Consider the following 27,670-nt stretch of genomic DNA (forward strand, 5'->3'; position numbering starts at 1 on the left):
CTGCTTCTCTTTGTGGTTTGCTTAAAAATCTGTAAATAAAACAAACCAACATTAACAAAAATAAATCTGAAATTATTTCTGTTGTTAAAAAACATATATCCCCTGTGATATATGTAGAAAAAAATCAGGTCAAGGAAACTTTAAAAACTACTAATTGAACAATATTTAGAGATGCAGTATTTTACTTAATATTTGAAATCACTGAATGGAACTCTTTGGCATAAACCTTTCATAACATATATTATTGGAGAAAAAAAAGTGATCCTGTGCCTTTAATTTCCCTTTCTGAGAGAGGGAAGGCTGCACACCACTGACAGGCTCACTTGTTCCTGTCTTTAATGTGCAATCTGTTTTCTCCAGCGGAGGGCACTCAGTGTATCACAAACTCAAGCATTAGCACCAACAAGCTCTGAGCAACATCAGTCTCTGGAAAGCCTTCTGAATTAGACAAGGCCTGCCTCTCAGCACAGCTACAAAACACTTTAAACCTGACCAGCTAAATGGATAAACCTAGCCTGCATAGCTTTTAAACTGGGGTTTCATACAGCACAGGAGGCCTACTTGCTTGAAGAACTGAAAATCCAGAGGATGATTTGCTTTATCTGGGAATGGCAAAAGCCAGCACAATAAGGAATGCCAGGTATTCTGAAGATTTTCTTTTTCTTTTTCTTTTTTTTTTTTTCTCTCTTTTTACAGAGAAGTTGGTTACCTTTGAGATGGGATATAGCTCTTTTGCACAGATTGCCAATTACTGCTGATGGGTCTCTGGTGAATTACACAATGATGCTCAGAGCCTAGAGGCCCTCCCCCACCCCCCAACTGCTTCGTTCTCCCTGCCCCCCATCCCACTACGTGCTGATTTTTTTTTTTCCTATATGTATATATATTTTTTTGTCTGTCCCCTCCGGGGAAGTTTGTATGGGGCTACTAGCTCACATGTGGGATCAGAATGGTGTGAATGACAGCCGCACTGTATCATGAAGGTGGTGGTGGTTTCAACACGTGAGACCAAACAAGAAGAAAGCTGAGAGAGGGGAGAACCGTTTTGGATGACAAAGGATGGGTAAGTGAACTTTTGTTGTTTCCTTCTTAGTAAAGCTGATCCTCTTGTCTTCGTATTCTCAGTCGTGGCATTAGCTGATAAAAGACGGAAAACAGGCAAAAAGCGGCAGCCTCGGAGTTTGCCAGTTGACTCACTATAGTTGCTATTATATTTTTAGATCATTTTCCTTTTTCTCGTTTTTTTTAAACTGTAAATGCATAACATGGACTTAAACAGACTGGAGAAATATCTTTCAGACTGTCTCTTCCGAATGCGTATCCTGGCTTGGGAATTGAGCGTGAGATAAATGTTATGTTTCCTTCTATTTCTTGATAATATTAACCATGCTTGTATTTCTGGTTGCTGTCAGGAAGATTGTTAACACTTTACTGCGTGTGTGTAGGGGTGGGGTCATTACTTTATCAGAGATCGCACAAGGGCTTGTTTTATCTTTGAAGACGTACCCTGAACACAGCTTCCAAATTTCCAGCAGTCATTTGCCAGTCTTATTTTTTCAAGTGTGACTGGCTCCCCCCCCCCCACCCCTTTTTCCTGTCTGGGAGAGCTGGAATGTATTTCAATGAGTCTGTATCTGGCAAGAGGACAGAAAGCAAGATCGGGTTTCAAATTAAAAAAAAAAAAAAAAAAAAAAAATCTTAGAGTAAAAGGAGAAGTGTTTTGTTTTGTTTTGTTTTTTAAATTAGGGATTTGGCTGATTGCCTCTTGGTTAAAAACATGAATATTTAAGATTAATAAAGAAACTGCAGCACAAGGTACTTTTTTTTTCCCCCTCACTGCTAAGAAATAATAAATCTACTGTTGACAGAGGAAAGAAGTCCTTTAACATGTTATGACTTGGAAATGCAGCATAAGTGCCAATAGATTGCAACTCTGCAGGTTTTCTTAAGTTAATGGAGGTTGGGGAGAAAAAAAAGTCAGTGAGAAATTTGAACAGGTTGGGATAGGGGGGAAATAATAGTCTGCTGTTTCTCTGCTTGTTTATCCCCCAAATTTGCAAAACTAACTGTGTTAAATATATCAGAAGAAAACTAGTGCTACACAAGATTATTTTGTATTTTATGCAAATATTTAATAAGAATTTGATAATCATAACTTTGGACTGTTCTGTGTTATTAGTAGTTAGGACACTGAGCCGGTGATCACTGAGCAGGAGAGCCTCAGTAGGAATTTCTTCCTGAATGTTGAGAGCATATATGCTTATTAACACATTGAGAGTACCTCCTGCTGTTACTAGTCTTCTACCATGCTTCACTGGCTGTTTTTACTGGTCCCAGGGACATTTTTTTCAGAGCTCCTAGATGGTTATCTCATTATGCAATAAGGGTGCAATTTCAAGCAAGGAGAACTTGGGTTACCTTGACAGTTTCTTGAAGCTCCTTTGCCAAATCACAGCCTCTTTACTCAACTAAGAAAGATGTACAAGTACAGGGCTTACTAAGATACATTTTTCCCATTACCAGAAGACTTAGTACTCTTCCTTTTGGTACTGGTGTTCAGTAGACTGACTAGCCAAACACTGATGTTATTAAATGTCGCCATTATGTGATAAGATAGTCTCAGTGTTTTTCCGTGTTAATGCACATATGAACTCCTGAAACTCAGGAAGCTGTGCTTAGTTCTATGACACTGTGGCAATTTGGAAATCAAGGAAGAAAGCGTGAAACCTAAATAGCAAACATGCAAAACTGAAGAAAATAAAGCTTTAAGTGTCAAGTACATTGTTCTTAAATCAACTGTCCCATTACTACACTAGATGAAATTCCCCTGATATTGGTAAGCTGGTGGTGATTTACATTAATAGCTTTACAATGTGCATTTGTCTTCTTTTAATATTGTAGGTTTCCATTTAATTACACAGCTGAGAGGCATGCGTGTAGTGCTAGTGCTACTTCCTACACTGCTGCTTGTTATGCTCACGGGGGCTCAGAAAGCTTGCCCAAAGAACTGCAGATGTGATGGCAAAATTGTGTACTGTGAGTCTCATGCTTTCACAGATATCCCTGAGAACATTTCTGGAGGATCACAAGGCTTATCATTAAGGTTCAACAGCATTCAGAAACTCAAATCCAATCAGTTTGCCAGCCTTAACCAGCTTATATGGCTTTATCTTGACCATAATTACATTAGCTCAGTGGATGAAGATGCATTTCAAGGGATCCGTAGACTGAAAGAATTAATTCTAAGCTCCAACAAAATTACCTATCTGCACAATAAAACATTTCACCCGGTTCCCAATCTCCGCAGTCTGGACCTCTCCTACAATAAGCTTCAGACATTGCAATCTGAACAGTTTAAAGGCCTACGGAAACTCATCATTTTGCACTTGAGATCTAACTCATTAAAGACAGTGCCCATCAGAGTTTTTCAAGACTGTCGAAATCTTGACTTTCTGGATTTGGGTTATAATCGTCTTCGAAGCTTGTCCCGAAATGCTTTTGCTGGCCTGTTGAAGTTAAAAGAGCTCCACTTGGAGCACAATCAGTTTTCCAAGATCAACTTTGCTCATTTTCCACGTCTCTTCAACCTCCGCTCAATTTACTTACAATGGAACAGGATTCGCTCCATTAGCCAAGGCTTGACATGGACTTGGAGTTCCTTACACAACTTGGATTTATCAGGGAATGATATCCAAGGAATTGAGCCAGGCACATTTAAATGTTTGCCCAATTTGCAAAAATTGAATTTGGATTCCAACAAGCTTACCAACATCTCACAGGAAACTGTCAATGCGTGGATATCATTAATATCCATCACTTTGTCTGGGAATATGTGGGAATGCAGTCGGAGCATTTGTCCTCTATTTTATTGGCTTAAGAATTTTAAAGGAAATAAGGAAAGCACCATGATATGTGCAGGACCTAAGCATATCCAAGGTGAAAAGGTTAGTGATGCAGTGGAAACATATAATATCTGTTCTGAAGTCCAGGTGGTCAACACAGAAAAATCACAGATTGTGCCCCAAACTCCCCAGAAGCCTTTAATTATCCCTAAACCAACAACCTCAAAATCTGACCCCAGCCAGTTCACCCTTGAAACACCAAGCCCTTCCCCAGGGTTTCAGATTCCTGGCACAGAACAAGAGTATGAGCATGTTTCATTTCACAAAATTATTGCAGGGAGCGTGGCTCTCTTTCTTTCAGTGGCCATGATCCTCTTGGTAATCTATGTGTCTTGGAAACGCTACCCAGCCAGCATGAAACAACTTCAGCAACATTCTATTATGAAGAGGCGGCGGAAAAAGACCAGAGAGTCTGAAAGACAAATGAATTCCCCTTTACAGGAGTATTATGTGGACTACAAGCCTACAAACTCTGAGACCATGGATATATCGGTTAATGGATCTGGGCCCTGCACATATACCATCTCTGGCTCCAGGGAATGCGAGGTATGAACCATGATCCTCCTAAAAGCGTTTCTACTGTGGGAAAGGAGAGGTAAATGTTTGAAGCTCTAGAGGTGTCTCTAATCACTAGAAAGAGTAATGACCCTTTTGCTTTTGGGTTTTGCTCAGTGTGAAAGGTTACTTAATTAAATTACAACCACCAGGAAATTGACTGCTTTTTTTTTTTTTTAATTCCTTAAATGGTTGAAACTTGAAGGAAGTTCATTCAAGGATGATATTAAGTTGGAATAAAGCACTATGTTAAAACATCAGTTTTTTAACAGTTTGTATACAGGGGTTGGACTTACAAACACACATACACACAAAACTCTTTTCATCCTAAAATTTATGTCTGGTTTTTGTTTGACTTTTGTAATCAAGTAAAGAAGGAGGGGCCAGCTTAATTTAAAAACAAAGTGACTTTACCAAAATTCCAGGAGGTAATGAAGATTTAAACCAAAGAGCAATTTACCCAAGGGTTGATTTTGTTGTACATTTTTTAGTTTTAATTAAAGCATGCAACAGGGATCTCATAGGGATAAATGTTTCTGTGTTACTTGCCATTTAGTTATTATACCAGCATAGAGAATGTCAGGCCTATTGTGTAATTGTATTAAGGTGTTTAAAGATGTGTTTTTTCCTCCTTTCCTTCCTTCCTACCTTCCCTTCTTTCTCCCTTCCTTCCTTTCTTTTCTTCCTTCCTCCTTTCCTTGCCTTTTTATTTTTTATTTTTTTTATTACTGGACATAGATCACTTTTCAAAGGTTTTCTTAAGTGCTGGATTTATGTATGTAATCAGAATGAAAGTTAAATTCTACATTTTGGCTTTGTCCCTGGTAACTAAAATCAGGTCATGATGTTGTGGATGATTTAGCAATAACATAATGACAAACATAACAGGGACTGTTTGTCAGTGTTGCTGTCATCCCCAAAGACATAATGTGTATTCTTGTTAAACTAATCCAAAACTAAGTGATGCAAATATTTATAAATAAAAAGAGAGAGATTTGGGTTCTGAGTATTTTCCCTTTCTGTAACAATCACCTCAAATGAAGGCATTTCATGTTATACTATTTTCATTTTCATGAGAATAAGTTTGGATCAGTGTCTGATTATTTAATTTTAAAGGTCACATATAGGAATGTGTTTATGAGTAGGAAAATGGTCACAGATTTCCAACTTATTAATAAGTAATGCTGGATGCAAATTATTCTTTACTTGGTAAAGTTGATCAAAAAGTGCAAAGAATGTGACTGCCTAGGCCTTGTTACAAGAATAAATTAGTAAAGAGAGGTAAAGTTCTGGTTGTTTCATCTTAGTATCCAATTTTACATGATTACTTTTTTGAAAGAAAATTTTAATGACAGTTTAAAGACTTTGCCCTTTTTAATACTAGTTATAAGAGTTGAAAAATATAAATTGCTCTTTGATAATATATTCCCAAATCTTTCCATAATCCTAAACGCAGATGCTAATGAAAATGTTTTCAGACAAAGCACTGAGTCTGAAGTAATCTCCAGCTCAGTATAATTTAGAATATGGAGCTATTCTTCGCAGAGTTCATTTTCTCCTCTTTGTGTTTGATTGAAAATAAGATCAGTAATCCCAGACAATAAATTTCTGAAAGAAACCTGTATAAGAAATTGCCCTTAAAAATTAAAGAGAATAAAAAATTTTATATAAAAGTCTAACCAGGCTTGATGTTTCTATTGCAGGCTGACATTTATATAATATTTGTGAATATTAGTAAAACAAGTTCATCCTGCTTTATTCTAGATTTGTCTTCTATTTTGAGATCTTCTTAAAAACTAGTAATATAAAAAGAAAAGGAAAATCCAGTTCCATTCATTCATTTTCTCATAACGTTTATATTAGAATGGTGATTTTTATTTGTAAGAATCACCAAGTAAGATTCTTAAAGAGCTAGCACTTCAGAACAAGTGGTTCTAAAACTTTTCCAGAGATCTTAAATTCCAGAGATTATCCTTTAAAGACCATAGGCATTACCATGATAGAAACAAAATAAAAACATATTTCATTCTGTAAAAAAGTGTTTAAAAATACATTTTGATATTATATGTGTTCTGTAGAGTGATGTTTATGGTCCTGAAATTGCAGTGACATTGTTGGGGTTGGGTGTGGTGTTACAGCATTAAGTAATGAAAAATTTAATTAAATGTTATAATGAAGCTGTTGAGTTGAAATGGTAGCCCTGCTGAAGTAGTCAAACTCTCCATGCCCTAAAAAGTAGAAAATGGTTGGCTATACATCTGAGACCATGAACGCCACTTCTGAGTGCTCGGGGTCCAATAAAACTACGTTTAAATGAATATTAACTTGTTTCGAAACACAAATACACAGAACAAAAAGTGTAGCTGCCACTCCTCCTTTTTGTCAGTGTAATCAGTGTTCAGTATATTACAGTTACAGATGGAAGTAAGAAATAAGGAAAAGTAGATTCTTAGAAACTGTTATGAAAACAATAATTTTCCCTTACTTCTTTGTCACCCCAGAGTAAAATTTCTCTTGTTGAGAAAACTTCTCTACAAAATGAAGCCAAAAGAGAGAATCGATTTGCCCAAGTTTATGACTTTTTAGTACAGTGGAGGTACACTGAGTTTAGGTCTGGTGGTGTTTTGAGAAACCTCATGTATCAATAGCTTAGAAAAATAGTGAACCATTAATATATTTATAATACATTTTTGTGAGGTAGGTTTTTTTATTCAAAACATCAAACTCTACCCAATAAAGCCATAAATATTTAACTAGAAAACTTAGCACCAAATGCTAATTTTCTAAGATAGTGCCTTGAAAAAAATTGCATTAAATTGAAAATTTCACTTATATAGTTGATGTTACCTTCAATTATCATAATCTCAATATAGTTAAAATATTCATTTTGTCTATTTCCTTTAAGAAGAAAATAAAAATATTAACAGTCTTCCTTAGAATAATGTCTGTGAGCCACCACACACACCTAGCATGCAATTTATAAAGTAAATAATTTTGCCTCTGATCTTTATAAATTTAAAATTTTAAAGTTCCAAGTGCACACTATATGATAATAATCTGAAGGAGAATATCATAATAATTTAGGCAGTAAAACTTTCTTATATCTATAAAAGAGGGATAGAGTAGATAGCTATGAATAATTAATATGATATATGGCACAACTCCAATAGATAGATACATTTCAGTCATCCTTTGAGTGGATCAGTGTGCTTGGTTGAACTGAATCATTTAATTTGTTCTCAATATGTGCTCAGAGAAGAGAACTTAAAACCAAAAGGATACAGCTTTGTCTAAAGCTTAGTGCCACTGACAGAGAAAATTGCAAATACTTACTTTTGAAAATAGCTTGTGAAACTATGGATAGCTTTATCTCATAAAAAATTATAAGAATTATAGAGTTACTTCATTTTGCATACCAAATTTTTACTTAAAGATTATACAAAACAAAATTTTGAATACCTGGTTCTTCTAGGATATGTTTTATCAACTGAAAATAGCAAGAACTTTTATAAAATTAGTAATTGTGAATATAAGCCAAGAGAGTTTGCCTTTTGAATTATAGAAAATTGAAATTGGTAAAACCTTAACATGAATGAAAGCGGTCTCTAAAGAGATCCTGCATTCATAGTGTTTTAAAGAAGTAATTAAAATATAAAGTTTAATGATCCCATAATGCTAACAATGCTGTCATTAGGGAAATGGGAATACAGGTGACCTTCGGTACATATTTTTCAAATATTTAGTATTTTGGTTACACTCTTCAAAATCAAGTAAAATAAAAATAAATTGGTTGTCATTTGGGGCTTATATTATTTCTTTCACTGCTGTGCAGTGGGTGGTATAGACCATTTCTAACAATTTATATTTATTGAAGGTATTAGGTCATGTCCAAACTACTGATTTAAAGGGGAATATTAACTTCTTTCTACACTGTAGAAGTTGACATTTTGAAGTATACTGAATGAATTTCCAATAACTAAAAATCATAATATATTCAAAGAGGTTTCTAAGTGAAACAGGCCCAGTATCACTGAGTTTAATACACTTTACTAATATAAAGCTGTAGAAAACACAGTTAATTTTGGTGGCTGACTACTACTGTGTCATATTAAAATGTTACAAAATTGAAACTATACTTTGTGTATTTAAAAGAAGTCTATTTATGCTTGTGTGTGTGTGTATGTATATGTGTGTGTTTGTATTATGTAAGTAACGTATGTGCTCATATACAGAAATAGAGGGAAAATATAAGGATATTTTGTCCATTTTGAACACCTGAAATACTAATAATAAAAACTTGGGTCATGATTACTGAAATCTGTTACTTAGGAAAATACTTCTTAAGAATAAATGTTTAATCATCTCTAAAATAATATGTATCTTATGTCTAGATAGTCTAGTGTTCTTTTTTGAAAAATCAGAATTTATACTACACATTACCATTTTTGCTGTGACTTTGGGCGCGTCATTTCATTTCTCTGTGAACCATCACTGAATGAGTGTAATTCAACTAGAGCAATATATCCCAACTCAAATCATTCCTCAGAATAGTCAACTTTGTAAAATCTTTGTGGTCATTCCCAAGACTAAAACAGCAAGATGGGATGTGGAGGAAAAACTGAGCTATTTATATTCATTATCAATGAGGAGAGAGAGAACTTCTTGAGTTACTAAAAGGCAGCATGCTCAGGTGAAAAGCCATACAATGTCTTTATGCTTGAAGGCAAAATATAAAACGCACATGCACACACGTGAGCACACACACACACTTATATGTCTTCTAAATTCTTCCAAGTAACTAGTTATTTTGAAAGCATTTAAAATATGACTTTAAAAAATCTACCGTCTAAATTTGATCAAACTAAATTTCATTCATGAATACAATTTTTATTAGTCTGAAAATAGTACTGGTGAAGAGTGACAGCTGCCAAGAAGGCCCAACATGGCTAATTTAGGACAGGTTTTAAACTGACAATAAACGGTTCAATTCCTTTTTCTAGAATTAGCTCATATTAGCATCTCATGAACAAGTTTTTAATAATTGGTTGCTCTCTAAATCCCCAAGTTGAGAAGTCTGACTCTGGTCTTAGGAATGGATAGCTTTGGATACACCTCAGTAATATTTAGATGATTCCAGAATTTTTCATCCTGTGACTTTTCTATATTCAGTAAAATCTAGTCATCCTAGTCCTCAAGAATTACATTTATAGATAGCTCCATGCTTTGGAAGTTACTTGGGAATATTAGCATCGGGTACTTGGTGACTCATCAGAATTTTCATGTCTCTAGAGTTTCAGGAATCACTAAATCAAAGTGAAACACTAGCAACCTGTATATCACCAGACACTGGAAGTTTTGAAAAATTACTGCCTTTTGATCAGTGAAAAGCATAAGAGAGATGCTGAATATGTTTTAAAAATTAAAACTGCTTTTTATATTACCCAAAGAACTACTATTCATTGAGTCAGTTTAATAATATCTCAATATTCTTAAAATGAAAGAGAAATTGTGAGAGTATTTTTCTCATGCACTCTGTAAGCCATTAAAATGTTAACTGTTAGTTAAGGAAGGTTGAGAAAAAGCACAGTATTTCCTATGATATCAGAATCACTGTTTTTTTAATAAACTGCTTTAATATGCTTGAAACTGCTCTGTAGCTGCAAAGGATGTGATTTATACTCCTGCTAACTGGTTTAAAAATAATGCTTCCACCATCAAGAGAAATTAGGGTCCTTTAAAAGTAAGACATTTGACTTTAAGTCAAATCTTACACATTATAATACTTGTAAAGTTTGGTAATGGAATGACAGCAAAGCGAATACACATTAATAAAAGGTTAAAGTAAGGGTGAGAATATAAAATTTTCAGAAAAAATCATGTCCAAAAATTATGAACAAGCTTGACTAAAAAAAAAAATTGAATAAAACTGATGCCTCGATATCAGATAAACAATAAACAAGTACATAACTAAATAAGATTATGATATTTAGCATTATTGTCTGTACATGGAAATGAGATACCTTTTAATATTATATAAATGGTATTCTTAAACATACATAAAAAAGTAACTTTGAAATATAATTGCATTTAAACAACCATGTACAATTAAACACACATATATCCCAAATAAATATTTCTGAAATACTGAAATATATGTTGTAAACAGATAGTAGATTAATATATATTATAGTTTTGAATAAACCCCATTCTTTACTAACTTGACCAGTCCCCATAAATTGCCTCAAATATAAACATTTGGAGGAAACATTAAAGAATTTTAATGGCATCAAAATAACTTTATGTTTCTTTTCTCATTGTCTCAATGTATCATGATGGTTTTCTGAATTTTTGGACATCCATACAGTTTCTCTCTCCTTTATTTCAGTCTTTCACATATTCACTGAATTCTCAGACTTCAGAGTTAGGGGTAAAGATGTAATAACTAAACCTAGCAAGAAGGGTCATCTCTTTTGATTTTTCTTTTATTTAAAAAAAAATGTAGTCTTCTAGTAGAAAAAGGTACAGTAAACATGTTTGTCACTTTGATTTTTAAAAGAGAAGTTTAAAATAAAGAGAGTGTAACTATAATATCAAAACAAAACTTCCTAAACAAATTCATAATTATCATTTTTATCTACTATTTCAGTTTTTAGGATCCTCAAATCTCATTGAATTATAAAAACTAAAAATTGTATTAGGTTTTACAATATATTTGAATAAGCTAAAATGAGTATAGATGGATTTGTTTAAGAAAACTCACTATTTTTTAGGATCTCAGTAAGCAAATGTATTCCAGAACAGAAATATATTATGTTATGAACTGATTCCATTTTGAGGTTATTTTTAATGTTAGAGCAAAACCATATAGACACTAATTTTGGAATACCAAATGATACAAAGAGGGAAAATGCTTGAAATCGTTTTATTTTGGAAAGTCAATACTACTTAATTCATCTTCACTGTATGTTTTCATTTTAAAATATAATGATTGCTGTTTTTCTGCCTTCTTTTAAAATTAAATATCATCAGATAAATCATTGAAATTATGCTGATTTTATTAAAACAAACAAACAAGAAACAATCTTTGGGTATAAATTCTGTGCTTGCTTTTTCAATTTCTCCTTCCTCCTTCAAGTCACATTTACTGAAATTTTTTTTTTCAGTAAATTTTTTTTTTCATTTTCTGCTGCAGATCTAATTATTTCCTGTGCTAGGAATTATTAAAAGTTGATTTCTTTCCTTTAACTGATTCCTATTAAATACATTTATGTGCAAATGAAGCCTTGAAAATATTGCTTGTTTGTTTCAGCATAAAGTTGATCATGATGCATTTCACTATTCGATATTTATTATTTTAAATTGAGACCAGCTATTGTTAAATATTCCTAATAAGACTAAAAAAAAGAAAAGAATAGAAATATAAGTTAATTATTTCTGAATCTTTTTTGGTATGGTCTCCATAGATGAAATATTGTTATTTTCTTCTGTGTTTATAGGTCTGAAAAAGTAATAGCAGAGAGGTCAGCCTTAAAGTACTTTAGGTTGATAGTCAAACCACAACATGGACCAAAATTGCATTGATCCAGTGGTTAGATCAAGGGGTGAAAAAGAGGTCTCAGAGATTTGCTTTACTTCTGTAATACTGGACAAGTAAATATATTTCTGACCTTTCTGTGATATAATTTTTCTATCTTTTGAACTGGGATAATAACTTTCCAACTAACTTGTTGAAATGATTAATGAGCTACTATTCAGAAACCACTCCGAACTCCTCTATAAAAATGCTTCAGTGTAAATATAAATTATTACTAGCCGTAAGTCCTACTGTCTACTGAAAAATGCAAAATACAATGTGGCTGTATTATTTTCATTGTTATTATTAGTTATAATGATGGTTATAATACTCCCTGATGTAGAAACAAGTGTTGTGGTTACATTTTTAGTAAAGTGAATAATAAACCTGAACTTTCAGTCCCTTGTCTGAGCTGTAATTTAGTTTGGGTACCAGATGCACTGATATTTAAACAATACCTCAGGGTTTGTAAAATACTACCTTGGCTAAATACTTTTTCATATTTCAAAGAAAGGACCATTTACAATTCTTTTATTGGTATTAACTCTAAAGAAGAAATGGGTTATAGAAACAACTTAGAAGTTTCCAATCTGATCATGTATTGCCCTTCAGCTCATTTTCTTAACAAATGGGGGCAGTTTTAATTTCCCCAAAGTGTTTATGCATGACAAGTGGGAATTTTCAAGTAATATGTAGGGTATTCCTTTTGAATAAGTTAATATGTGATTTTAAGAACCAGATATTTCTCTAGTGTATATGTATATACATACACACATATGTTTAATGCTTTGATGTGAATAGTATTTTGGTTGAATATAATATGAGCTCTTATTTTTGCATAAATATATGGTTATGTAATTCCTATTATTTATGATATACTTAAAAATGAAATACATTTAAATTTTCACATGGACTATTATTATGTGCTGTAAAATAGACAGCACCACAGGTACAAATCCTTTACAAAAACAAGCAGGCTGCAGACAAAGAAAAATGCTAGCATTGCTAGAGAAGACAGTTAGTTGTTTTTTTTGTGATTGGAAAGGCAGAATTATTCCAAATTGGAAATTCTGCCAGTTGATGAATGTCTGTTCCAATTATGTATTCTAGAATGAGGGAAATAACCACATAATGGGGTCACAGACGCACTGGACCCACTGTGAAATGGATCTGAACCAAAACTCCATTGATTTCATGAGCCTCTACTCTGACCAGGGGACCACAATGATGTTTTGGATCTCCAGGATTAGTGTCCCTTCAGAGTTGATGTCCCCAGTAATCCACAAAAGTCTGATTACTTCACTTTCCCCAATGCACAGTCACCTTGGTAAATAGCTGTATGTAAATGTATTGTGATTCAAGTTAGACTTCTGTCCACTTGACCTAGCAGTCTTCCACTTATACAGACTAAGAATTTAGTAGACTGCTCCTGTACTTTTTTCTAAGGACACCATAGTTAAATACACAACATCATAGGTCTCTTTTGAATCAAACTACATTGATTACTGCTTTAACTCTACTGTCCCTTATGGTAACCATGCCCATCTTGTCTTGGCACTAGACCTGAGCCACCCAAGAATCTCATTTTTCACATTGCATTTAGGGATGCCAGTTCAGTGGTAGCTGTTCCCACTATAATTTCTGTCTTGCAGTGAAGAGTGACAAGAGAGACATTAACCCTGAACTTCCTTTTTTCAGTCTCTTTCCCCTCTCTAGTTGCCAGGCTGTCAGTCAATTTTATCATCTTGGAATATGATCCACAGTATTCTACCAGATTTTCTTTAGTTTTTGAGAATTACTGCTTAGACTCCAATCTAGAAACTTAAAAGAAAAGAGAATATAAAATGTAAATATAAAATTCTGACTTTTTGCAATTCATAATTCTTTGAGCTCTCTATCCATTGATGGTCTATCTATCTTTTCTCAAATGCTTAGAGGATAAGAGATGATTTTAAACGAATATTCCAATGATTTCCCCTTTAATTTTGGCATAACACCTTCCTTGAGAATGTGCATACAGTTTTCCTCCAAAACATGAAGATTGGCAAGGATCATTGGCCTAGAAAGAAGATAGTATCCATTATCTTTCTCATTGTGTTTCTTAGTGAGAATTTATTGGAACATGGTCATCAATTGCATAAGCAAAAATACTATTTTATTAATGTTGTCAAATTATTACTATTCTATTGATAGTGAACAAGGAGATAATCTTATTCTAAAATATGAACAAGTATAATTTTGTGGATTATCCTGACATGTTCTTATTTTTTTTTTATTTTCTAATTTTAAATGAATGCTTTGTTTAGGAAATGTTTAAAATATGAGATTATTTATAAAAATAAGCAAGAAATTATCAAAAACACCCATTATGCAGAGATAATACTTTAAATATTCTGCTACATTTACATCTAATAATATGCACAGATATGTGTATGTGGGTATTTATACAGTTAATTTAGCATTGAAAACTGTAGCATAGATTACAAAAAGTATACAGTTACTTTAAAGTTAACATTTTGTGATGAATAGAATCACTTTTAAAAATACTATTTTTCGGGCTTCCCTGGTGGCGCAGTGGTTGAGAGTCTGCTTGTCCATGTTGGGAACATGGGTTCGTGACCCCGTCCGGGAAGATCCCAAATGCTACGGAGCGGCTGGGCCCGTGAACCATGACTGCTGAGCCTGCGCGTCCAGAGCCTGTGCCCCGCAATGGGAGAGGTCACAACAATGAGAGGCCCGCATACCGAAAAAAAAAAAACAAACTATTTTTGAAATTACATCCCTAAAGTGTCATATTTTACTTACACTTCCCTTTTTGTTGAATCTTTATGATGCTTTTTTCACTGTTATAAATATTTCTTCAATGGCTTTCTCATCTAGATAGATTCCTAGAAGATAAAATTCATAGCCAAAATAATGAAAACGTTAAATTTAACTCATGTCACCAAATTACTCTCTCAATAATATATACCTATTTGTATTACCACATGAACTGTACAAGAGTTATTTTCCCACATATACACCAACATTGTTTATCTTTTTTTTTAAGAAGTTGGCAATTTTTTTAGTGTTTAGTATTTATGTCTTTGGCTTTAGGCTGTAGAATTTTTTTCTGTGTATTTTGTGTTATTGGATTTCTTATTTTGAAATATGGTATATAAATAGTCCGTGGTGTCAACAATAATACTAGTTTTAATTATGTATTTTTACATTGCTTTTATTTTTAGAAAGACCTTTCCATCCTGCAAGGAAACATTTACTATGTTTTGATCACTCCCTCAATGATTTTATTTTGATATTTATTTCTTTAATCTACTTACAATATCCTTTAGTATATCACGTGAAACATGGAGCTAATTTGTTTTTTATCACTAAAGAATTATGAAAAATGTGTTTTACCATTTTACTGTAGAATTTTCATATATCTGCATCAGTTTTGTGTTTTCTATCTTCTTCTCATGGGTTCATTCTCTATTCTTATATCAGAATCATATGTTTACATTATTATAGTTTTTAAGTATTTTTAAATATTTTTACAAATGTGTCTTTACTCCTGCTGCTAAATTCCACATATATATTTTTAATTGTCTTGTTTATTCATCACTGTTTTTATTTGAAATAAAAGTTTGCATCTTTCTCTCTCTGTCTCTTTTTTTCTGGTGCACACACATACAACATACACACACACACAGTATTTTGACTGGGATTGTGTGGATCGATTAATTCATTTAGAAATAATTTAAATATCTACAGTTATCAAAAAGATGTTATAAATGTTACGGCATAAAAATGGCATAGAGCTCCATTTATATTATCTATTTCTTACATACTCAATAAACATGAGCTGATTTGCTTTTTATTATGATTCAAATATGTATATAAAAACATATATATATATACATGTATGATTATTATCAGTATTTTGACCAAGTCCTTGATTTCAGTACATTGTTATTTTTTTGAAATTTCTGGTTCAAAAATAATTTTGTAAAGAAAAAAATGTGTTAGCTTTCTAATAGCTACATTTCTTATTTACTGATTTTTCTATATTGTATTGTATAAATCTTCTAGAATAATATTACACAATTATGGTGATCTGGAGCAAAATTTGTTTTTCTAATTTTAACACAGACTGTCTCCTGTGTTTTTGCACATTTTATCATTCTATTTATTCATTCACTTATTTATTCAACAAAAATGTATAACTACATTAGTATCTGTTAACACTGGGCTCGGTGCTGTGTTTACAGTAGTGGATAAAATACTTTGTTTTAGGTAAAAATTTATCACATTTTTCATACCTATAGTCTCATTTATAAAATACACATTTATCAGGATGGACATTAAGTATTACTTAGTGACTTTTTGGCACTTCGTTTTTCTCTTTTTATGAGTTCTGTATTTTTTCCCAATCTTTTAATTATTCATTTTATGAATTACATACTTTTATTTCCTAATGTTAAAAGTTATTTGCAATTCTGTAACACATTATGGTTGTTTCTTTCATAATATAGTTCCTAGATCAGCTCTCATTGTGTCTATTTTTGTTTGCAATTTTTAAAGCTCTCTTAACTAATAAGGGAACTCAAAATTATGCTCTCTTTATCAGTTGTCACATTTATTATTTTTTTCTAGCTCTGAAATGATTAAAATAATGTGGACATGATCTTTTCCTTGAAATTTATAAAATATTCCCCAAAAACTGCCTTCATGGTTCTCTTTTTGGATATAATATTGAGAAAATTGTTCAAATTTTTGTTTGACATTTGTATATTTTACTTTCTGTATATTATGTTCATTTGCTTTGCCAATTCGTAATTCTTATTGACTTCTGTAGGTTTTTTTTCTTTTTACTCCTATAGGTTTTAAATTAATTTATTAATCTTTTAGTTTTTATAAATGTCACAGATGTTTTTCTCGGCACTTGTTATTCACCTTTTAATGATTTCAGGTGGGATTTTGATTAATTAGAAAATTAATTTCACGTAATTAAATTATTGTTTGTTTTATTTTATGGTTTCTGCCTTTTTTTGTATAGTACAAAAGTTATCTCATAACTTGTCATCAATCTCTCAATTCTTCAACCCACAACAATCTGTCATCAGATCTTATCAAGCCATCGAAAGAGCTCTTGCTAAATTTGCCACTGACTTCATTATCACTAAATTCTATGTCCTTATTAAAAGTCTTTGCTTCACTATGATATCACAGCAACATTCAACACTGGGTCTTTTCTTCCTTCTTTAAATGTTTTCCTTTCCAGAATTCTGTAATCAGACCATTTCCTCTTCATTCCAACATTTCCTTTTCCATTTCCTTTGTAAGCTCAACCTGAGTGTTATGTTTCGCTAAGGCTCTTTCCTTGCATCTCCTCTTATACCACTATATTCTCTCTCTCTCGGTCTCAATAATCACATTTACATATACAGCATGCATTACCATTTATTTACTAACAATAAATAAGTTATTTCTCTATTTCTTGACCTCTTCCCTGAGTTCCCCACATATGTACCAATTTCCTATTTGACATCTAAATTCAATTATAGAAGAGTACATTAATCCCATTTCCAAACAATATCATGGTCTTTCTTTCTGAGCCTGTATTCCTTTTGCTGGTTCTTGTCTTGTGAATGAAACTATCCACTTCTGTAAGTCAGAATCATAGGAACCATCCTTGACTCTGTCCTCACTTTCACATTCCATAAACAAATCACCATGAAGTCCTGCTGGTTTTACCTCTTGAGTATCTCTCAAATCCATCCATTCCTCTCTATCTTTACTATTGCCACCTTTTTGTCCTATTTAGTCTCCCTAGCTCAGCTCTTGTTCCATTGGATTTATTCTCTACACTGAATACAAGGAGCATTGTTCAAAATAAAAGCTGATCATGTCACCATCCTACTTTATTTCCAGCAATTTGGTGGAGTCCTGTTGTTCTTTGGATGAAAATTAAAACCCTTAACATGACCTTAAAAACCCTGAATGACCTGGCCCTTCCTTCACAGATCCTTCTCACATCACACTTCTGTTTGCTCTCAAATCTCCATCCAAAGAAGCCTACTTTTACTTATCCTTTGACAACATCATTCTATAAGCCCAGCCCTAGATGCTACTCACTCTCTACTTAGTTAATTCCTATCCATCACCTTCTGAGGAAGCCATTGCTGAAATCCTTATTGTCAAACCACAAGATTTAATTCTTCCTCACTATCACTTCTTTTTAATAATGATTTGATTAACATCTTCCAATTCTATTTGAATCTACTGTATCCAAGGAAAGGTAATATATGACTGTTTTTGTTTGACTTTTATCTCCAATGCTTTACTCCATACATTGTATAGAAGAGGAATGTCATAAATGTTTACTGAAAGAATAAATAAGTGCATTCCCAAATTTTACTTCTCTTTATTTTCTACCTTTTAAAAATAGACTCCCTTCTTTGAAAAGTCACTTTATAAATTCTTCTCTTGAAAAATTAGTAAGTTTTTATTCATTATTTAAAGTTCAAAACTGTAGATTAGGGTATAGATTTGGTGTAGCCCACTTTTAATAATAATTTTTCACATCTTATTATGTCTATGTTCAAGATGACAAAATACATAAGGACAAAAGCAAGAAAATATATATAACTTTATTTATATATATAACTTTATTTACCATTTTCCTAGCATTTTTGTATATTTTTGTTACATAAATAAAATTAATAGAAGCAAACTGTTGATAATCTGCCATTTTTATTTACTCTATTGTGAGCATATTAAGCATCCACCTACAGCATAATTTAGTTAGTGCATAATACTGTATATTATTTTACTGCACATGGGTTACAGTTTTATTTTGGTGGTTGTTTCAAAATTTTTGGAATAAACAAACTTAAGATGACGACCCTTGCACTTATGTCTTTCTAAATATACTTAATGATTACAGTTTTATATTAAAATTTCAAACCATCTTATCCAACAGTTAAAAAAAATTGGTAGTGATCTGTTACAATTTAGATCAAAAGGTGTTTTTTTTTGGCTTTTATTTTTGTTTTTGTTTTTTTTGTGGTACGTGGGCCTCTCATTGTTGTGGCCTCTCCCGTTGCGGAGCACAGGCTCCGGATGCGCAGGCTCAGCGGCCATGGCTCACGGGCCTAGCCGCTCTGCAGCATGTGAGATCTTCCCAGACCGGGGCTCAAACCTGTGTCCCATGCATGGACAGGTGTACTCTCAACCACTGCACCACCAGGGAACCCAATTTTCCTTGTTTGTTTGTTTGTTTGTTTGTTTGTTGTTTTTTAAGATTCACCACTTTGATTACAAATGATACCCATAATATCTTACATTTGTTTGACATTTGTATATTTTACTTTCTGTATATTATGTTCATTTGCTTTGCCAATTCGTAATTCTTATTGACTTCTGTAGGTTTTTTTCTTTTTACTCCTATAGGTTTTAAATTAATTTATTAATCTTTTAGTTTTTATAAATGTCACAGATGTTTTTCTCGGCACTTGTTATTCACCTTTTAATGATTTCAGGTGGGATTTTGATTAATTAGAAAATTAATTTCACGTAATTAAATTATTGTTTGTTTTATTTTATGGTTTCTGCCTTTTTTTGTATAGTACAAAAGTTATCTCCAGAAATATTAAATAAATATTCATTCTGTTATCCTCTAATAGCTTCATGGTTTTATTTTTTGCATGCAAATCATTAATTCAACATTTTGTTGTCAAAATTTTACCTAGTTCCACAAACTCAATTGTTATTTACTCAATTATGAAATGTTCTATTTGTTAACCTGCAAAGCATTAAACACTTATAGATACATATATTAAAACTGTATGCATATATATTTATGTGCTATATGCATGGATTATGTTTTCACATATATGTTTCCATATATATACAAATATATATGAATACACATGCTCTTCTATTAAACTTTTAATTTTCCTAATAATTTTATCCTAGTCTTTATTTAACATAATCAGTTGAATTACATTTCATTGTTCATATTTTAAAAATATTCTGGCTATAATTTTGAATTTCTATACTTAATTATAAAAGTCACTGTATATAATATATGTATACCTATACATATATAGTATTATATATGTATACATTTATTATATATAATATACATTATATTATATATATATTTTTTTCAGCTACCTTACTTTCTATTGCCTTTTAACCTCTCCGAAATCATATTCTAGAAATAAATCACTGTTGACTCTTTACTCTGTATTCTTTTGGATATTTTCTGTGCATATATAAATGAATATGTTTTTCTTCTCATATAATATTATACTACCTGTAATGATCTAAATTCTGCTTGTATGCCTTTGGCTTTGTTTCATGTAATATATCTTGGACATTTATCCATGATGACAAATAAAGATCTACCTCTTTGTTTTTAGTTAACTAAAATGATTCTCTAGTGGCAGTCAAGTGAGATGTTTTAGAACATGGAAATGAACTTTAGAATTATTATGTCAGTACCATAATAAAATTTATTTGATACTTTTATTGGAATTGTGTTATTTTTACAGAATAATTCAGAGTGCATTAATACCTTTTAAATTCTAAATCTTCATCTTGAGATATGATAAAACTCTACTTTTATTAACTTATATCTGAGTTAAGTAAACAGTGAAATACTAAAATATTTTGCGTATGGGAGAAAATTTATTTTATATATGTTACAATTACAGTTAGCCTTTGAAGGCCAGTTTGAACTGCTTGGGTCCACTTCTCCGTGGATATTTTTCAATAGTAAATAATACAGTACTACATGGTCCATGGTTGATTGCATCTGATGATGCTGAGGAACTGCAAATACAGAGAGCCAATTATAAATTATAGGCAGATTAACCCCTGCATTGTTCAAAGTCAATTGTATTTTATTTTTGTTCCTAATATGTACATGATGAATTTTCCTTTTTTGATATTTTCTACCTGTTTTTTGCTATCATCCACCTAATCCATGTTTTTGTGTGTATGTAGGAGTGGGGGTTGTATTTTTTAATGTTTCTATTACAACCAAAAACAATACTATTCCAAATGCTAATTCCAATTGTGTTTCAGTATATTTTATTTTGTTTAATAAATAGGACATTCTTCATTTATCCATTATCTCTTAACTCCCCCAACTGTTAAAATTTGCATCATTTATTTTCATCAAACCTGAAATTATGTTGACCAGTTAGGAAGCTCAACAGTTTCCCTCCCTCTCATTTTCACAATAGTTTGAGGAGGAATATCATTACTGTGGATGATTTGGACCAAACCCTAGAATGTTCAAAGTGATAGAGCAGTGTTATAGTGGTTAATAAAACTGTTCTGCAGGAAAGGGCTGCAATAAGGTGGTCTGGCAGCACTTCTCAAATGACAGTGTTTCTACTCTGAGGGAGTAGCCTTAGACAAGTTGCTCTGAGTAATATCACTTTCTTCTTTAGCATCTTCTATTAGACTTCTTCTTGCACTTGTAATCTTTTGGGTGGAGCTACCAAGAGAGCCAAAACAAGCATATATGTTTGTGCCAAAATATTAGGAATCTTCTTTCTAAATTTGCCCATGGGTTGCATTTAATGAAACCTAGGCAAACTCAGATGTCTTCAAGGGAAAGAGAGATTATATGAAGCAATATGTATGAATAAATAAGGATTAGGAATTAGTGGGACTATGGAAACCTACAGTGACATGGGCAGACTATGTAGCCTATGTCAACTGTTTTCTTAACTATAAAATAATGAGACACAATTAACATCGGGCAGGCTCAGGTAAGTGTGTAGAGAACTAGAACTAGGAAAACTTTCTTCAGGGACTTGTAAATGCTGAAGTATGGATATTTTCACACACGCACCCCCCAAAAAATACAAAACTTCCTAAAGTAGGAAATGATCTACTAGAGTGTTATTCAACCTCAGCACTATTGATATTTGTGGTCAGATATTTGGTGTTGGCAGGGGGTAGATATGACCTGAGCATCATAGGAAACATGTCTGGCCTGATCCATAAGAAAACAGCAGCAACACCCACCCTCCAGTTGTGACAGCTAACTGTATCTCCAGATATTGTTAAATGACCCCCTGGGAAAAGAGAAGTAACATCAACTATGGTTGAGAACCACTGATGTAGCACATAGGATTTGGTCTTGGAGAGATAAGAATACATTTCTGTAGCCAAGAAAAGTTCACTAGTGATCCTAAACTTCAAAATCTTGATGTCATCTGCATGGAGCAAGGGGTAATCTAAGCAGAGATGGGTAGGAAACTCTAAAGTAAACTCAGGCTCACATCAAAATTGAGAGAATCTCTATGTCAAGCTTTTAACAGTGATATCAGGATTTTGTTGATGACAGGAATGATATGCTTTGTTTTATTGTGACTCTTATCCAAGGGTAAAGGACTAATTGGTGTCTACAGATAAAATGGTAACAGTCCTGTTCCAGGAAAGAATGAGAAGAAATGAATGGTTTTGCTGCCACTATAGTAGTAACGTAGACCTAGAGAATTTTGCATGAGGAGAGGCAATGTTGGGAGAAGTAACTACATGATAGCTCTTGTCAGAACTTGTCAGCCTTGTCAGCCACAAGGCTCCAGAGTAATTGGGTTTGGGAAACACAAATAGCACCAATCAGGTCTAACAATATTTAATGTATAAATATTAGTTAGGCATCAGTGAATTTAAGACTATGACTTTGTTTGACCATCATATACACGGAAAGGGGAAACACCATAATAAAAGATTTTCTACTCTCAGTTCAAAGTTGGAAGACCTGAAAAGCAAGAATCAAGGGGGAAACTGAAAAGCAAACAAAAGGTTTTGAACACACCAAATGAAAACGTGTAGGAGAAGCTAACCTTGGTAAAAACTTGGGGACTGGCAGAGGCATTTCTGTAATTTTCTACAGTCTCTAAGAAGATAGTTTGTCACAAGACTTGCTCTATTAGAGGAAGCAATTTTCATGGAAGGTAGAATTTCCCCCTATTAAATGAGAAAGATATGGGTAAACTCTTGATGAAAGATTTCTTCCAGTTGAGTTTGAGGCTCACAAGTAATGAAATCTGAACAAATGCCACAGACTGACTGGTATCATGGAGAGGCTGAAATTAAAAAGAAAATGATATTTTTTTCTTCTTCCTTTAGGAATATTTTGTAGTGAAAATGACCTAGTCTCTAACACTAGCTTTGCCATGTTTAGCTCTGGAATCATGGGCAGACTTTGAAGCTATGTCAACCTGTTTTCTTATCTGTAAGATAATGATACCATTTGTACCTGATAAGTTTATATGAAGATGTCCTATAGTAAAGGACATAATACAGTCTCTGGCACACAGTGAGTGTTCTTAACAAATGGTAGCTATTGTTGTGATAGTGTTATTATGCATGTAATATCCTCCCTCTTTATTCATGTCAATAATTTTTGGTTAAGCCTATTACTGTTACCATCTATTTAAGCATATTACAGAATATGTGGTGCCATTTTGGAATAAGACATTATATAAGATAAAAAAGATTATATATTTTATTTCTCTATATTCATATATAAAAATTTTATAAAACCATATTCAGACACATATATGTATGCATATATATACATGTATATATATATATATATATATATATATATATATATAGAGAGAGAGAGAGAGAGAGAGAGAGAGAGAGAGAGAGAGAGAGAGAGAAAACGTGTGTTTGTGGGTTTGTGTGTGCATGAAAGTGGATACAGATCTGGACTTGAAATATTTTGTTTTCTTGACTTCTTGAAGCTATAGAAAAGTGCGACATAGGGGATATCTGGTAGAAGATCCTGACTATAAGCTCTGGAAAAAATTTCAAAATTACAGCAAGTACTGATGGGAAATTGCAGTGATAAATGCCTATATTCTGAAAGAAGAAATGTCTCATAATAATGACCTCAGTTTATACCTTAATAAACTAGAAAGAAAGCAGATTAAATCCAAAGTAAACAGAAATACATAATTAATAAAGGTAGAAGTTGAAATTAATCAAATAAAAATGTATAAAAATAATAAAGGAAATTATTCTTTGAGCAAAGCAATACAGTTCATTAAACACTGATCATATTGATCTGCTAAAAAAAAAAACCCCAAAAACGAGAGAGAGCAAAACACGAATATCAGTATCATGAATGAGAGAGGTGGAATCACACCAGTTTATAAAGATATTAAAAGCAAAGTAAGGGAATATTATAAACTTCTTTTTGAAAATTAATTTGATAACTTAGATATAATTAACAAATTCCTTGAAAGAAACAAGCTACAAAAGTTTACTCAAGAAGGTAACCTAAATATCTTTATGTCTATTAAAGAAATAAGTATCACAAATGAAACTCCTGGTGTAGATGGCATCACTGATAAATTCTACCACACATTGAAAGAAGAAATAATACAAACTGAAGAGGATTGAAGAGAAAATTAAAGAGGAGGAAATACATTCCAACTCATTCAATAAGGTCATCACTGCACTGATACCAGAAGCAGGCAAATCACAAGAAACAAAAACTACAGGTAAATACACCTAATAAATATATGTACAAAAGTTCTATACATACTGCAAAATTTGTAATCATGACCAAGGGGGGCTTATCTGAGGAACCCAGGAACACTGTTTGGTATAGTACCTAATATCAATCAGTATACTTTATTAGATGATATAATTAACAAATAATTGTCTTAGTACATATGGATAAAGCATTTGACAATATCTAACATACGTTTCTAGTAAAAACTCAGAAAACTAGGAGAAACTCAGAAACTTCCTCAACAGATAAGGGTCATTTATAAAATATTGATTGCCAACATCATACATAATAGTGATGAATGCTTTCACCATAATATCAGGAATAAGACAAAAGTGTCTGCTCTCAGCTTCTATGTAACATAATGTGAAAATTTTAGCCAGTGCAACAGGCAAGAATTAGAAATTAAAGGCATCCAGATGGGAGAGAAGGATATAAAACTATATCCAGGTAACAGACCATCTAAGTTGAAAATCTAATGGAATCTATGAAACAACAACACAAATCTCCCTGAATAAGTAAATTTAGCAAGGTTACAATGTGTGATATTATTATATAAGAAATCGATTGTATTTCTATATTAATACTAAACAAGCATTTAAATATAAACAATGCTATTTATGATGATATCAAAATATGAATCACTTAGAAATAAATCTGACAAAAAATGTCCAAGACCTGATCTGTACTCTAAAAACTACAAAATATTACTGAGAGAAATTAAAGAATACATAATCAGTGACACAGACCTTCCTTATGAATTAGAAGACTGAGTATTATTACAATGTCAATTCTCCCCAGATTGATCTATAGAGTCAATAAAATTCCAAACAACATCCCAGCAGGCTTATTTTTGTGGAAAATGCCACATTGACATTGAAATACTAAATTTCATACTGAAATGCAAAAGACCTAGAATACTCGAATGAAATTTGTGAAGGAAGAGCAAGTTGGAGGACAAATTACCTTATTTCAAGACATATGAAGCATTAGTATTCAATACAGTATGGAATTGACATGAAGATAGACAAATAGGCAATGAGTCCATAAGTAAACCCATACATATATGGACAACTGATCTTTGATACAGATGTAAATGTACTACAAGGGAGAAAGCATAGTCTTTTCAACAAATGAGTTTTGATTTCCATATGAAGAAAATAAAATAACAAAACATGTTGTAACTCATATCAATTTAATAATATGGATCATAGACTGACATATGAAACCTAAAACTATAAAATTTCTAGAGTAAAATATAAGAGAAAATCTTTGCAGTTTCTTTTTTTTTAGATATGATAACTAAAGCATGATCCATAAAAGAACAAAGTGATAAATTAGACTTAATCAAAATTTAAAATTTTGCTTTTGGAAAGACACTGTTAAAGGAATAAAAATATAATCCACAGACTGAGAGAAATGGCTAAAATGCAACTGATGTGTGTTAATATCAAGTGTTGACAAAGATGCGGAAAAACTAGAACTGTCATACAATTCTGGTGAGAATGTAAAATGGTAAAATCATTTTGGAAAACCATTTGGCAGGTTCTTAAAAAGTTAAACATGGACCTAACCATGTGACCTAATGCTTCTACTGCAAGGTATTTAATCAGAAAATATGAACACACATGCTTATACAAAGACTGGTACATGAATGAACATAACAGCTATATTTGTAATATGTAAAAACTGGAAACCATCCAAATGCCCATCAACAGATTAACAGGTAAACGGATTGTGTTTTATCCATACAGTGGACACTACCCAGAAATAAAAATGAACACATCAAGGATACTACAACATAGTAGAATCTCATAATGTTAATGCTGAGTGCTAGAAGACAAGCAAAAAAGAGAATATTATGCATGATTCCATTTGTGTAGATCTCTAGAGATTACAAACGAATGTATAGTGATAAAGAAAAGATTAGTAGTTTCCTGGAGATGGAGGGGATTATTTGTAGGAAGGCTAAAAAGGTGCACAAAGAAATTTCTGGGAGTGGTGAATATGCTCACAGTCTTGATTGTGCTGATGGTCTCACTAATGTATACACATGCCAAATCTCATCAAATTGTGTATTTTATATATGTGCAGCACACTGTATGTTAATTATACTTTGTAAAGCTGTTAAAAAATGCAACAACTGTCTTGAAGGAAAATCTCTGGCCTGGACCATGCTAAATAAAAAGCAGTGGGGAAAGGCAGTGCACAGATTTGGGGATTGTTCTGTGACTAATTATTAGAGTAGAGGAGCAGTAATGGGAAAGGAAACCTCACTTTTAATTATCTGCTGATATCCTACCTGAGAGCTTCCCTGATAGTCCACAGGTCTTGGCCAAGAGAATAACTAGAATTATGTAAATGTTGTGAAACTGTGGATCTAGGGACCACTAGCACAAGTCATTTTCCATCACCTACCACTGTGTAGAAGAACACCTGACAGCCATGAGAAAGATCAAGAAAGATTTGATAATAGAGATCTAGGGAGGGATTGCCTGGTGGTAAAAAATCAAAACCAAACCAAACCAAACCAAACAAATGAGATGTGAAGCCACTTCTATCTCTAATTTTTTAAAGCTTAGTTTATTTTTCCTCTTCTAGATTCTCTCCACTCATAGACAAAAGCTTGACAGGTCTTTTGTAGTCCAAAATTATTGACAATTAGTTTTACGTAGACATTCTTTAACATCTTAAGGAAATACTGTATTTTCAGTTTTTAATGGGTTTATAAAAAAATTCATATTGAAATTTAACATAGAGGTAAGCCATATCTATGGAGATAATTTCTATTAACTTATTACTAAAGTTTACTTATTTTATGAGAATTCCTAATTTTCAACCATCATCACTTTACTACTTGAAACTCTATCACAGAATATCATGCTAATATATGGCTGAAATAAACTGGCTATAAAATATTAAGTATTAGGTATCTATATATGTAAAAAATTAATTAGTCCTTTTCTTTCAATTTGCCATTTTTATTACCAGAATTAAACTAGGTTTGTTAAATGAATTATGAAGCTTTCCATAATTTTTTCATCCTGCAATAAAGTACATAAAAATTGATATGTATTTCGTTTATGTTATCCTTAAAATTCTTGA

At 32.4% G+C, this 27,670-nt stretch overlaps 1 protein-coding gene across 4 annotated transcripts in view; it reads left to right on the forward strand.

The window, feature by feature from the left end:
* The first annotated feature begins 350 nt into the window (after window positions 1–350).
* LRRTM4 (leucine rich repeat transmembrane neuronal 4) overlaps window positions 351–27,670 on the forward strand; it is an 881,514-nt gene continuing 854,194 nt past the window's right edge. For 2 of the 4 annotated variants that reach the window (XM_059079873.2, XM_067007315.1), the window contains exons 1-3: window positions 369–640; window positions 984–1,063; window positions 2,902–4,448. In XM_059079873.2, coding sequence (XP_058935856.2) covers window positions 1,060–1,063; window positions 2,902–4,448 — 1,551 coding nt within the window. In that variant the 5' untranslated portion in view covers window positions 369–640; window positions 984–1,059. Of the gene's footprint in view, window positions 1,064–2,901; window positions 4,449–27,670 lie in introns of all 4 variants that reach the window. The other 2 variants (XM_067007313.1, XM_067007314.1) reach the window with 2 other exon arrangements.

The sequence above is a fragment of the Kogia breviceps genome, chromosome 11 (genome assembly GCF_026419965.1).
Source record: "Kogia breviceps isolate mKogBre1 chromosome 11, mKogBre1 haplotype 1, whole genome shotgun sequence".
NCBI classification, from domain to species: Eukaryota; Metazoa; Chordata; class Mammalia; order Artiodactyla; family Physeteridae; genus Kogia; species Kogia breviceps.